Below are 12,610 nucleotides of genomic sequence, written 5' to 3' on the forward strand. Positions count from 1 at the left end.
AACTATTTTTATAATCTGATCTTTGAAATTTTAACTTTTATACTTTGAAAAAAAACCCAACTGGTTTATTTTTATAATTTCTACATTTCTTTTTAAACAACTATATATGAGAAAAGGTTTGCAAGCCTGGCTTGGTAGACAAATCTTTGTGTAGAAAGTCTTTTATTCTCTATAAATGAAGATCCAAATTTGATTTAATCACACTATATACTACCTTTTTACCACAATTTTTAGAGTACTAAAGACATCATGATATGCTAAATAACAATTCTGATGAAATGAGTACAATTTATACATCTGGAGATAATTATCTTGAGGCAAATTTTCAGGACTATTATCATTCTTATGCTCCTTATTAAGTTGTTATATATCAAGGAGCAGTGAATGTCATGGTTTCTATTGACCAGTGTTTCATTTGAAATAAAATCATCATAGTGGTTATGATTTCTAGCTGAGGGATAAATCTTCAGTGACTGACAGATCTCCCACTAACTAGTCAACTGATAAATATTAAAAAGATTTTAAACTAATATATTTTTCAGTGAAAAAACATTGCTTATATTTTTTAAAAGGGGAATATTTAAAAAGATTCTTCCTTTAAGGACTTAACAATTTGGAAAATGATGAAGGAAAACACTAAAAAACACTAGTCTTGGCTTGGAATACAAAGCTTAAAGAGAGACGGATGTGAAAATCAAAATATCAAACTTCAGAAAATAGCTTCTATAATTCTGCAGTGATATGAATGTTCACTATGTCATTAATGTCCAAATTCAAACTTTACAAAAATATCATCCTATAAAAAGTATAATTCATGTGTCAGAATAACTATCTAAATCTTAGGAATGCGCAAAAGACATTGCTGGGTGTTCTTTCATGCAGTGCTGGCTGCACCTCTGAAGGACTTTCTATAGACTAATCACTAGGTACCAAGCTCTGCAGGAGCAGAGGGTAACTTGAGAAATTCATCCAGAAGAAACAAATAATTTATGACCAGTGGAACTGATAAATTTTCATCCGGTGGAGCAACAAGCAACCTCAAAATTTAGAATTTATCAATCTGTAAGACATCAACCAGTCTTGTATCGAACTCGGCAATCTTACCTGCCTACAAAAATCCTAAATTCCTCACATGCTCTTTGAACCACTCCTCACAAATCACTGAGAACCTGATTAGTTAATGAGGCGCACAGTATGTCTGACTTACACTTATTTTACATTTGCACAGCAGTCATGACTTTACCTCTATGAAAATCATACTTCAACATAGGCTTTATCTACTCAGGAATATGGTGGAGATCACAGTCTGATCTTTATCTAACTTAACTAAATAATGGTTAATTATTTTCAAATATCCATCTCCCTGAATATTCTAATATGTATGGATACCATTAAACTTTGAAAGAAAAGGCTTATCACAGTTACATTCAAAGCAGCTATCATTTTACTAAGCAGAAAACTAAATTTCAGATCTATCTCCAAGGAAATGTGAAACCTAATAACAACCACAAAGGGAACCAGAATAAAACAGTAGAACTACAAAAAGGAAGAAAAAAAAATCACTACCTACATGAGTTTTTTTCAAACTTTTGTCAAGTCCTTTCAAAGTAAATAAAAACTATGAAATTTTTTCAATAATATAAATAATAAGGGATACAGTGTAAATAAATTTTAAAAATTAAAAAATAGTATAAATAAATAATAAAGGCCTACATAAATATTACTTTGTCCTTTATTTTATATATGTTAGAGGGACTAAGACAACAATGACTTACCACAACTAAGTGACTAAACCATAATGTTCTATTAACTAGCACATACCAATGTTCAACAAGTTTGAAGAGAAAGATATTTACTATATGGTCTTCAATCAAAACACTTGTAAATGTTTTCGTTAGTGTGGAATCTAACATAGAAAAACTCAAAACTTGTTTCTCCCTTACTCCTACTCTGCTATCTATAACTACAACAGTTATCCTTTCCTAATAAAACATTCCCAAAGAACCTAACACTGAACCTTTCACTCTGCAAGCACTCAGATGTTTTATTTTTTATTTGATTTACGCTAAGAATGTGTGTGCAAGATCTGGAATGAAAATGCTTCTTTGCATGCTTAGTACAAATTCACATATGTCTATGTGTTTAAATACATACTATTTCAAGGTGTATGTCTGTCTGTATCTCTTTGTTGGGGAATATTTCTCACTAAGGGAAAATAACTTTCCACAAAAACTGGAAAGAAGTCAAAATAGATGGAGCCAGAGGTGTTCTTGACAGACGAACATGAAAGAAGTCCTTGGCTCTGGATCCTAACATTAGTACAGCCTCAAAAAAGAACAGGGTCATATGCAACAAGAAGAATAGAGAAGAGAAGAAAACAATTTAGAATGGTGGCTGGTTATCATTACCAGTAAACACACTTTTACTCTCATGAGTGACAAGAGAGAATGAGAAGGTGAGATCCTTTTGATCATTAGTCTTCAATTTGAGGCCAAGATTAACGCCAGTACTACTTCAATTTTATCTCATCATTACATAGACTATAGATCCTATCATCTAACCAGAAAAAGCTATCAAAGTCACCAGGTATAATGCTGTTGAAGGAGAGAAAGTACTTGAATGTAACTGAATTGCTAAAAAGGAAACTGAACAGGTAGGTACTTATTTCAGAGATAGGAAGGACACGTGAAGAAATGTTTAGGTTAGTAACGAGAGGTGAATTTTCAACGGCTGATGAAAAACATTAGAGAAGTGGACAGGAGGAAGGTCATCTAGAAGAAAAAATTTCAAGCTACCTCACTTAAGAAACCAGGCTTTCTTAAATCTTTCTATCTTCTACACCTTGGCGACCTGTCCTCCATACCAAAAATACACTGACATTGACTTTATTGAAAATGAAAGTGACTAATTCTAGTACGGCAAGCTCCAAAAAGAATCTACACTGGCTGACTCCTGTAAGCATCCTAAAGGTCTGTATGTTACAGGGCTGGGTTAGCCTTCATACCCTTCAATGCTTTCACACTTTAATTAACCAATCTAAAGGTTAGAATCATCAACTCTTCTACTGGGAAGCGGGGATTAACAGGTTTTGGAGGGCAATAAATAACAGAATTGTTTAAATTAGTATTCCATTTTAGGACTTCTTTCTAATCTACAATAAGACACAATTTCACAGAATAATAGTGGGAGGGAGAGAGTATTGTCAATAGAAAAGGATGGATAACTGTGTTCATGTATCAAAACTAAATCAGCTACTAAAAAATAATTATGACAGATCACAAAATAGGCTCTAATGTCAATTTCAAAATGTCTAGGATTTCCCAGTATTACTTAAATGCCCTCCTAGGAATGCAATAAAAATTTTTTAAATAAAAAAGTTCCACTTATACAAAGGAGTTAACAAAGAATGACATAAATGAAAACAAGGAAGTGTTTGCAGTCTTTGACAAAGAAACAATTCATTCAACAAATATGTGAACCCCGGCTATGTACTAATCACTGCTCTGGCAGTGCTTAGTATCCAATGCCTGACAAATAAATAATACCAGCAAAATGCTACTTTTAAAGATGTAACACACCACTTCTGTTTTTTTACAGAGTTTACTTACCTCAAAGCCAAGTCTATCCTTTTCTTTCCAAAAACAAAAATGTGTTACTTTTTTATCCCAGAATTCATCTGGCTTCACCACACAAACAAGGGAAACCTCCGCTGGAACAACGTTCTATAAAATACAGAAAAATAATTACAAATTATACATGTAAAGTGAATAATTTACTGAAGTTATAAATTACTAGATATTCATGATTAGGCTGAGTAATCAAGAGACCTTTGGAAAAGAATTAAAATAATAAATTATAAGAAATAATGCAAACTTCAAAACAGACGTGGCAATAAAGAAATACTTGAAACACAAGCTGATTCAGAAAAGATTTCAAATAAACAGTGAAATACAGAACAGTACAGGTGAATATTTTTGTGTTTTATTAAGTCTCTCTACTAGGAATATGTTTAGATTAAACTACAAGACAATTTTTAGTTGAGAAATTATTTAATTTGGTTGCTTTTTCTATGACATGAAAAATTTTTTTCTAATACAATCATCCTGGAGAATCTCCTCAAATAATGTAAAATCAATTTTCCCACAAAATAAGTTTCTTAGCCCTTATACAAAGAGGTCAAGATTCTGCATGACTATTAACTTGAAGAAAAGGACAAAGCTAATCTTTGACAAACACAATCTCAGATTTACTAGATATGACTATTCATATTACCTGAAGAAGAATGGAAATGAACATTTACTGAGTTAATAAATATTCCATGTATACTTTATCAGCAAGTCCCGTAGAATATATCTTTAAAATACATCTTAAATCTCACAGTTTCTACCACCTGCATTGCTAACATCCCCAAACTAGTCAGTCTTTTGAAATATCCTCTTAACAGGCCTCCTGCTTCATCTTTTTTCATGCTCAGAAGAAAACTGAAACCCTTTACCTAGGCCTAGAAGGCCCTCCAAACTCAGGGCCCCGCCGATCTCTCAGACCTCATTCTTAGCTCACTCTCCCACAGCCACACTGACCTTGCTGTTCCTAGAAGGCGAGAGCTCTGTTCCCATCTCAGGACTTGGCCCTTGATGTTTGCTGCCTGGAATGTTCTTAGGCCTACACCTAGAAGTGCTCCCTCAGTTTATTTAGGATTCTACTCAAATATTCCCTCTTCAAAGAGACCTTCCCCGGCCACTCCATCTAAAGTAGCACCCTCTGACTCAGTCTCCTTTTACCACTGTACTTTTCTTCATAGCATTTATCACTATCTGATGTTATATTATTTACTAATTTGCTTAACTGCCTATTGTCTGACTCTTCAAATATAATATAACCTTCCCAATGGCAGGTACCTTATCTATCAAGTCACTCCTATATCTCCAGTGCCTAGGACAGTGCATGACATATAGAAGTCACTCCATAAACATTTGTTGAATAAATGAATTTGTATTCACAAGTGGATCTCTTTTTCCTAGTTTTACAGAAGAATACATTGAGCTTCAGAGAACTAAAGTAACTGGTCCAAGATAGCAGAGCTAAAAAATGATGGTGCTAGAAGAGAAACCTGGTCTGTCTGACTCTAAAGTTCTACCACATCATTTCATACGTTCTAGACCAGGGGTCAGTAAATTCTTTCTGAAGGTCTAACGATAAATATTTTCGGCTTGTCTACAGTCTCTATTGCAACTCCTTCAATTCTGCTGTTGTAGAGTGAAAGCAGCCATAAACAATGCAATGATGGGCGTGGCTGAGTTCCAGTAAGACTTCATTTACAAACTCTAGGGCCTGACCACTGTCCTAGACCATAAAGGGCACAACCGAATTATTACTATTATTATTTAGGGGAAAACAGAAAACCTTTTGACTAGGCACATCACAAACCTCGTGCCCCCTACAATGACTCGGCTGTGAATAAGGTAAGTAAAATAAATTCAACGGTGTCAAAACTTTTACCAGAGGTGCTGGGAAACTTAGGGTAGATAGAGGCTGATTCATACACTGATTTATGAAAGATGATTATTTCAAAAGCACTGAATATTTATTAAAGCTGTGAGAAACAAGAGAAATCAAGCCACTCATTTTAGAGAACACTAGTTATAGGCAGAGGCAGCACTAAGCCCGGGGCTGCCAAACGACTGGTACCAGTACCTTTGAAATAAAAGCAATGACGACTCTGTATGTGGAAACTGTTTGACTAGGAGTAACAACAGGCCATTGCAACTTCTGAAAATATTAACTATTAATAAATCCAAAAGTTGTTAAAATACCTATCAGAAAAGAAATCGCAAGAGGGGATTAAATCATCCATTGATTGTTCTTCAAAACTGCCACTGATCAAAATCCAGTTCAAACAGCAAGTCCCAAATAGCTCACCTGTGACACAGTTGACTGACAGGACGAAACGAAGAACACAAGGACATAATTAATGGATTTCTCACCTAAGAGTTATTTTAACAACTTTTACAGAGAAGAGTTTATCTTCAGGGTTTGGAATATAAAAGCGCTGGGAACATATTTGACAGAAAAAGTTATTATGGGACACCAATCTGTGCTCCCTTAAAAACTGATCCTCTGGAGGCTATATCCTTTCCAACTCAAAAGAGTGATCTAATGATCAAAAGTTTAGGCCAAACATTTAGAAAGAATAAGGTAATGGGTAGATCATTTGGGGACCAACTCACATATCCCACTGGTAAACACACACTTTTTAATGATAAAGCCAAGACCTGGGACTTAGGCCATGCCAAGCTCCAATCCTGACTCTTCGTCATGTTCACTACGAGAACCTGACTAAGTTATTTAAAATCCTTGAGCCTCAGCTGACCTTTGGGGATAAGAGAACCTGCTTCCCCAGGTTATGAAAATAAAATTAAATGAGACAATTTATACAGCAAGCTTAGCAGAGTACCTGAACCACGTTAAGCACTAAAACTAAAAACTAAAATTACCTTGTTCCCATCCCTCAAATCTCTTTTTCCTAATTATCCCAAATAAAGATAAAAATTAAGAATTATTCTTAGTTATTTAAATTTTTAAATATACTCCTCTCCTCAAAACCCTAAAGCAGCTACCAATTATTCCTCAAATTCACTTAAAATTTTTTTTTAAAGATTTTCTTTTTCCTTTTTCTCCCAAAGCCCCTCTGGTACATAGTTGTGTATTTTTAGTTGTGGGTCCTTCTAGTTGTGGCATGTGGGATGCCGCCTCAGCATGGCTGGATGAGTGGTGCCATGTCCGCGCCCAGGATTTGAACTGGTGAAACTCGAACTTAACCACTTGGCCACGGGGCCCGCCCCTCATTTAAAATTCTTGTTCTTTCAATATGACTGATATTTACCTAATTGAATGTTCACTATCCCACATAACTGCCAACTTATATTTTCCCCTAACTGGCCCGCCATCAGCTCCCTTCCGTGTGTTTGCTTCAGTTCTGGAAGCTATCACTGAGTCAGTGTCCCTGCCAGAGATGCCCTTTCACTTTCTTTCATTTAAATTAGATAATCTCTTTTATTTAACTTCCGTTTACCTTCTCTAGAAGCCCTTCTAAGGAAACCCAAGAACATGTAAGCAATATGCCCCCTTTCAATCACTCAAATGCTTCATTTCAGATCATAATATCCTCAACACCCTTATAACAAATCAACAAATGTTTACTAGGTACCTACTACATGCAAGGGGTCACAGAAACATTCTGTGAGGAACACAAGGAAATACAAACATGAGCCTGAGATCAGATCAAGGAGTTTGTAATCTCAGGTGTTTATTAAATGCTAATTTGTGAGTTGTTCAAGTGCTTGAGGACACAATTGTTAGTAAATTTCGTCTGGGTTAGAAATAAATAAGACCATCATGAATCTTGGTGCTTTTTGGAGGAAAAAGGATAACAGACGAGAGAGACCAATCAGAGCAGCCTGAGAAGCTTTTTCAGACTAGACTTACCCAGTCCTGCTCCCGCAGCATCAGAATGGGGCGGCATGGGGACATGCAGACACTGCAGCATGCAAAAGCTCCCAGGGAGCCCGATAACGTCTGCCTTCACACTTTTAGACTCACTGGCCTACTGGCTTAGATTACTTACACATGATGTATTATTTTCAATCATTTACAGACCTTTAGAATAGGTCTGAAATTTATTTTTACTACTCAAATTCAAACCTATAAGAACTGAATTTAAACAATCTAATAGTGATCTGTGCATTTCAAAGCTTAGCCACTGCTGAGAAGTTTGAGCACAGCCCAATAAAGGAAATGCATTTGCCATTATCATCTTGATCTGTTGCTGCAAAACAAAACCACATCCTCATAGTCAGAAATAAAATTACCTGTAGCATTAAGACTACTGTTTTGACCACATTCCACTGTGATTTTCTGCCATCCACAATCACGGTAAATCCTCTAGCCTTACACTTTTCACTGAAACAAAACAAAATTACAAAGTATTAAAACAAAGTATCAAACAAGTTTGATATTTTATTCTTCATAATTCTAAATAAATAGGGTTTATAGCTTAATCATATGCGGAGTAGCATTAATCTCACTTGGTTTGGTTTGGTCAATAAACAAAATTCTTCACAGTATCCTTTCAGTTTTCTCAAGCAATTTGTTTTTCTCATTTCAGGAAATGTTGACAATTTACAAGCTAATTTGGCAGGAAAATTGCTGTAGAAACAGGGAAAGTCAATGCCTTAGAAAGAGAAGAAATCAAAGCAACATTCCAACGGTCTCAGCCTCTCCACTTCTTCACCTGGACCCCAGGTGCTACAAAGCGCTTCTGGACTTCTCGTCTCTCTTTCCTGCCAGAAGTACAAGGCTTGTGAAGGAAGAGTTTAAAACAGGTGGAAAATAAAGTAAGCTTAATAACCACTGAAAATGGGCTTCTTGGTGTTTTGGGGGAGAAATTTAATGAGATGAAGTAGCATTTGGTGCACACACGTCTGACCCACTGCTGCTCTCACTTTTGCATTCTCAGTCACTTGATCAGCACAATATTATCTTGAGTGTTTGGAAAATGGGTTATTGCTATATATTATGTTCAGTCATTCAAGTATTGATGAAACACTTCCCTGAAGCCTACCCTAGTAAAATCCAACAACTATATGGGAAAACTCCATCCTAAAGATGAAAACCACATCGCTATTATTGTTATATTTATAAAATCAACTTAATGCAAGGATCTCAACCGCCCGCCCTCCGGTAAGTGGAAGGAACTGCAGCTGGGCTTCGCAGGGAGGACTTGGCAGTGAAACCTCCCCCACTCAAAGTGCTCCCCATTACGTACAGCGTGAATCGCAGGAAAGAGAAACAGCAGACCTCTTCCTGGGAGTTAACTCCAGCGCACCAGGGGATTTTACTAATCCTCCCCGCCTCCCTGCAAGCATTCCCATTAGCCTCAACAGCATTCTTGGAGAAGTGACATCCAATTCTACCGAGGAACAAGGAGGTCACAAGAATGAGAATGATATTGCTAAAGATTTGGAAGAACATGCAACCTCTGCGGGAGCGAGGGAAACTGAGCTTCCAAAGAAAACGGGGAAGTGTTCAAGTGTTCAAACTGAAACATATGTCCACACAAAAAAACCTGCACACAAATGTTCACAGCAGCCTAAGTCCCAACAGCCAAAAGTCAAACTGACCCAGATGTCCATCAGCTGACGAATGTAAAAACAAAATGTGGTATTATCCATACAATGAAATATTATTCAATCACAAAAAAAGAATGAACTGATACATGTTACAACATGGATAAACCTTGAAAACATGCCAAGTGCAAGAAGCCAGACACAAAAGGCCACACGTTGTATGATTCCATTTTATATGAAATGTCCAGAATGGGCAAATCCATACAGGCAGAAAGCAGATTAGTGGTTGCCAGGAGCTGGGAGGAGGGGAGAATGGGGAGTGACTCCTAATGGGTATATTGGTTTCTTTTTGAGCTGATGAAAATGTTCTGGAATTAGAGAGCATGATGGTCACAGAACGTTGTATGAATATACTGAAAACCACTTGTATACCTTAAAAGGGTGATTTTTAAGGTACGTAAATTATATCTCATTAACAACAAAGTTTAAGTACTCTATTTTTAGATTTTGCATTATAAAATAAAGGATCCACTAAGTATTCTTTGGGGTTAAAAAAATGAGGTGGCAATACAAGGATGGCTTCTGGATTAGAAACAGCATATAAAGACCTGCTGGGGGAAGCAAATCTGACCTCTAATTGCTAGTTGTGGGTTCAGGTATGGAGGAAATTCCTGAAGTTCCCCAACAAGACATCTAGGAAGACCCCTCTGACTTAGGCAGGACACAAGCCCAAGATAGAACAGCCCAAGCAGACTAGTTTGCTACTGAGTGGTCTTCAGGGAAATGGCAGCAACTCAGGGACTCTCGCAATGCATTGTGGAAATTTGCAGGAGGGGTAACTACGACACACAGAGCTGTGGAGTGGAAAGCCTTCCGTGGACTGGGACTAAAGCCAAGAGAGTGTGCCATCCCCACAATTGGGTACTTTCATGTCATCAGCATGTGCCTCTCTGAGATACAGGTTATACAACCATTTTGTTGAACAAAGAAATTTTACACTAAATCAATCTGTACATTAGATTAATCTGTACATTAAGACTAAGAAACTAATGAAGTTTGGAAATATCATCTGCAGGGATCTCGAGGGCATAAAATAACTCTAAATTTATCTGCAAGAGTACTTAAAAACACCACTAATCAAAATTTTCTCACATTTTACTAAGCCAGATAATGAAAATATACACAATCTAAAGATACTCTTTGACAAGTGCAAGACCAAGTGGTCTTTCAACTACTTGAGAGGAATAGTTGTTTTTTCCTTCATTCCTACAAGTGGAGTGATGGTTTAAACTGTCTTTAACAACAATAACATATTAATTTAGAAGCATGTTACGCCCTTCATAAAGGGCATGTTGGAGGAGCTCAAGTGCTATATTAATAAATTCCTATACTACTGTTAATGTTTATAATTATATTTTCAGAACAATAACCAATAAAGAAATCTATGAAGACCCTGCCTCCTTGTTGCTACTCCCTTAGAGCCTTTCAAGGGTGAGGGTGCTGAGTTAAAGCAGCTACCTAAGGGGCCGGCCCCATGGACTAGGGGTTAAATTTGCATGCTCTGCTTTGGTGGCCCAGGGTTTCGCCGGTTCAGATCCTAGGCGCAGACCTAGCACTGCTCATCAAGCCATGCTGAGGTGGCATCCCACATAGTAGAGCCAGAAGGACCTACAACTAGAATATACAACTATGTACTGGGGGGCTTTGGGGAGAAGAAGAAGGGAAAAAAAAAAGATTGGCAACAGATGTTAGCTCACGGCCAAACTTGGGGTTGAGGGGGAACAGCTATGTAAAACAAGCAAGTCTCCTTAATAGGCTCTCTCACTTTGACTAGAAACAGACTGTCAATGGATTTCCTGGGTTCAGTATTCTATAGCTCTTCACTAACTTCTCTGATTACAACCAAGGGGTCCTTCTCTTCCACTCACAGAGCTCTGCTTATACTTACATAAGGGCACTAATTTCACCTATGTTCTTATTATAATTACTTATTTACCATCTCTCTTCATTAGATAGCATGATTCCAGAAAGCAAGAATATTACTTTACTGATATCTTGGCAGCTTCTAGCACAGTGCTTTAAATTATATACATCACATCATTCTCAGTCAGAATGTGACAAGAGCTTTCCTGCCTCTTCAGAATCCCAGCCTTTACCACGGCTCATGAGGTCGTCTATGATCTGTCTCCAGCCCCTCTCTGCTCGCTCTCCCAGAACTGTCCCTTTCTCAAAGTGCTGCAGCCACACCAGCCTCCTTGCTGATACCACAACATGCTTAGGGCTTTTGCACCTTCTGCTCCCTCTGTCTTGAATGCCCTTTCTTCAGGTATCTGTAAGGCCTGGCACACACGTCAATAATCTCAGGTAAAATGTTATCTTATCATTTTGTAAAATATTGCCATATACCCCCTCACACCTCACACCCCATCCCTCTCTTGACACTTTTTTTTTTTTAAAGAATTTCTTTTTTTTTTAATTTTGAGTTTTTTCCTTTTTATCCCCAAAGCCCCCTGGTACATAGTTGTATATTCTTTGTTGTGGGTCCTTCTAGTTGTGGCATGTGGGACGCCGCCTCAGCGTGGTTTGATGAGCAGTGCCATGTCTGCGCCCAGGATTCGAACCAACGAAACACTGGGCTGCCTGCAGCGGAGCGCGCGAACTTAACCACTCGGCCACGGGGCCAGCCCCTCTCTCGACTCTTTTTATGCTCTATTTTCGTGGCACCCATGAACATCCAATACACGGGGTGTTTATTTGTACTAGTTGTTTGATCTGTAGGGTATGAGGCCCATAAGGGCAGGAACTGGGTCTGCTTTGTTCACTCATTTCCTCAGCACCTAGAACAGTGAGGAGCTTATCATAGGATCTCATGTATTTACAGAGTTAGTGAAAACTTATGACCTTAATGTCTGTGTGATTTTTGGCAAGTCATTAAACCTTTGCATTCTGATGTGTCTTCCATAACATAAATGAGTTTTTCTACAATTAGGAAGAACTGACTTAAAATCCAAATTTGAATTAAAAAAAAATCAAAACTTGAAAACAATGCAAAGGTAGCTTCCATAAATACTGAATCTCTATAGAATCAAGAATAATCTGATCAAGATTAATCTGGGCAAGTATTTGGCAGTATTTCTATAAAGTGGATTTAAGAATGGAGACGGTGGTTAGTCCAGATGATTGTTAAGGTACTTTCCAATCCTGACATTCCATGATTCTATAATTGGACAACACAAATATACGGTTGAAAGAAAATGTTAAAACATAAAAAAAGTTTTCAATATTTCTTTGATAATACTATATTCACCAGAGTTATTTTCCTATGTCAATTATCAGCTGTGATAGATCCAGGTTAAATATGAATGAACACTAGGAGTCATCATTAGACATGGCACTGTGATTATAAGAGGGGTGGCTGCAATGCAGTGATTAGGAACACAGGCTTGGAGCTGGACCACAGGTTCAAACCCCTGGCCCAGCCCTGG

At 37.3% G+C, this 12,610-nt stretch overlaps 1 protein-coding gene across 4 annotated transcripts in view; it reads right to left on the reverse strand.

The window, feature by feature from the left end:
• SESTD1 (SEC14 and spectrin domain containing 1) overlaps positions 1-12,610 on the reverse strand; it is a 115,333-nt gene that overhangs the window by 52,065 nt on the left and 50,658 nt on the right. For all 4 annotated transcript variants that reach the window (XM_046658166.1, XM_046658168.1, XM_046658169.1 and 1 more), the window contains 2 exons: positions 7,869-7,959; positions 3,609-3,722 (listed from right to left, as the gene is read on the reverse strand). In XM_046658166.1, coding sequence (XP_046514122.1) covers positions 3,609-3,722; positions 7,869-7,959 — 205 coding nt within the window. The remainder of the gene's footprint in view (positions 1-3,608; positions 3,723-7,868; positions 7,960-12,610) is intronic.

This window comes from Equus quagga, chromosome 4 (genome assembly GCF_021613505.1).
Source record: "Equus quagga isolate Etosha38 chromosome 4, UCLA_HA_Equagga_1.0, whole genome shotgun sequence".
In the NCBI taxonomy this organism is placed as follows: domain Eukaryota; kingdom Metazoa; phylum Chordata; class Mammalia; order Perissodactyla; family Equidae; genus Equus; species Equus quagga.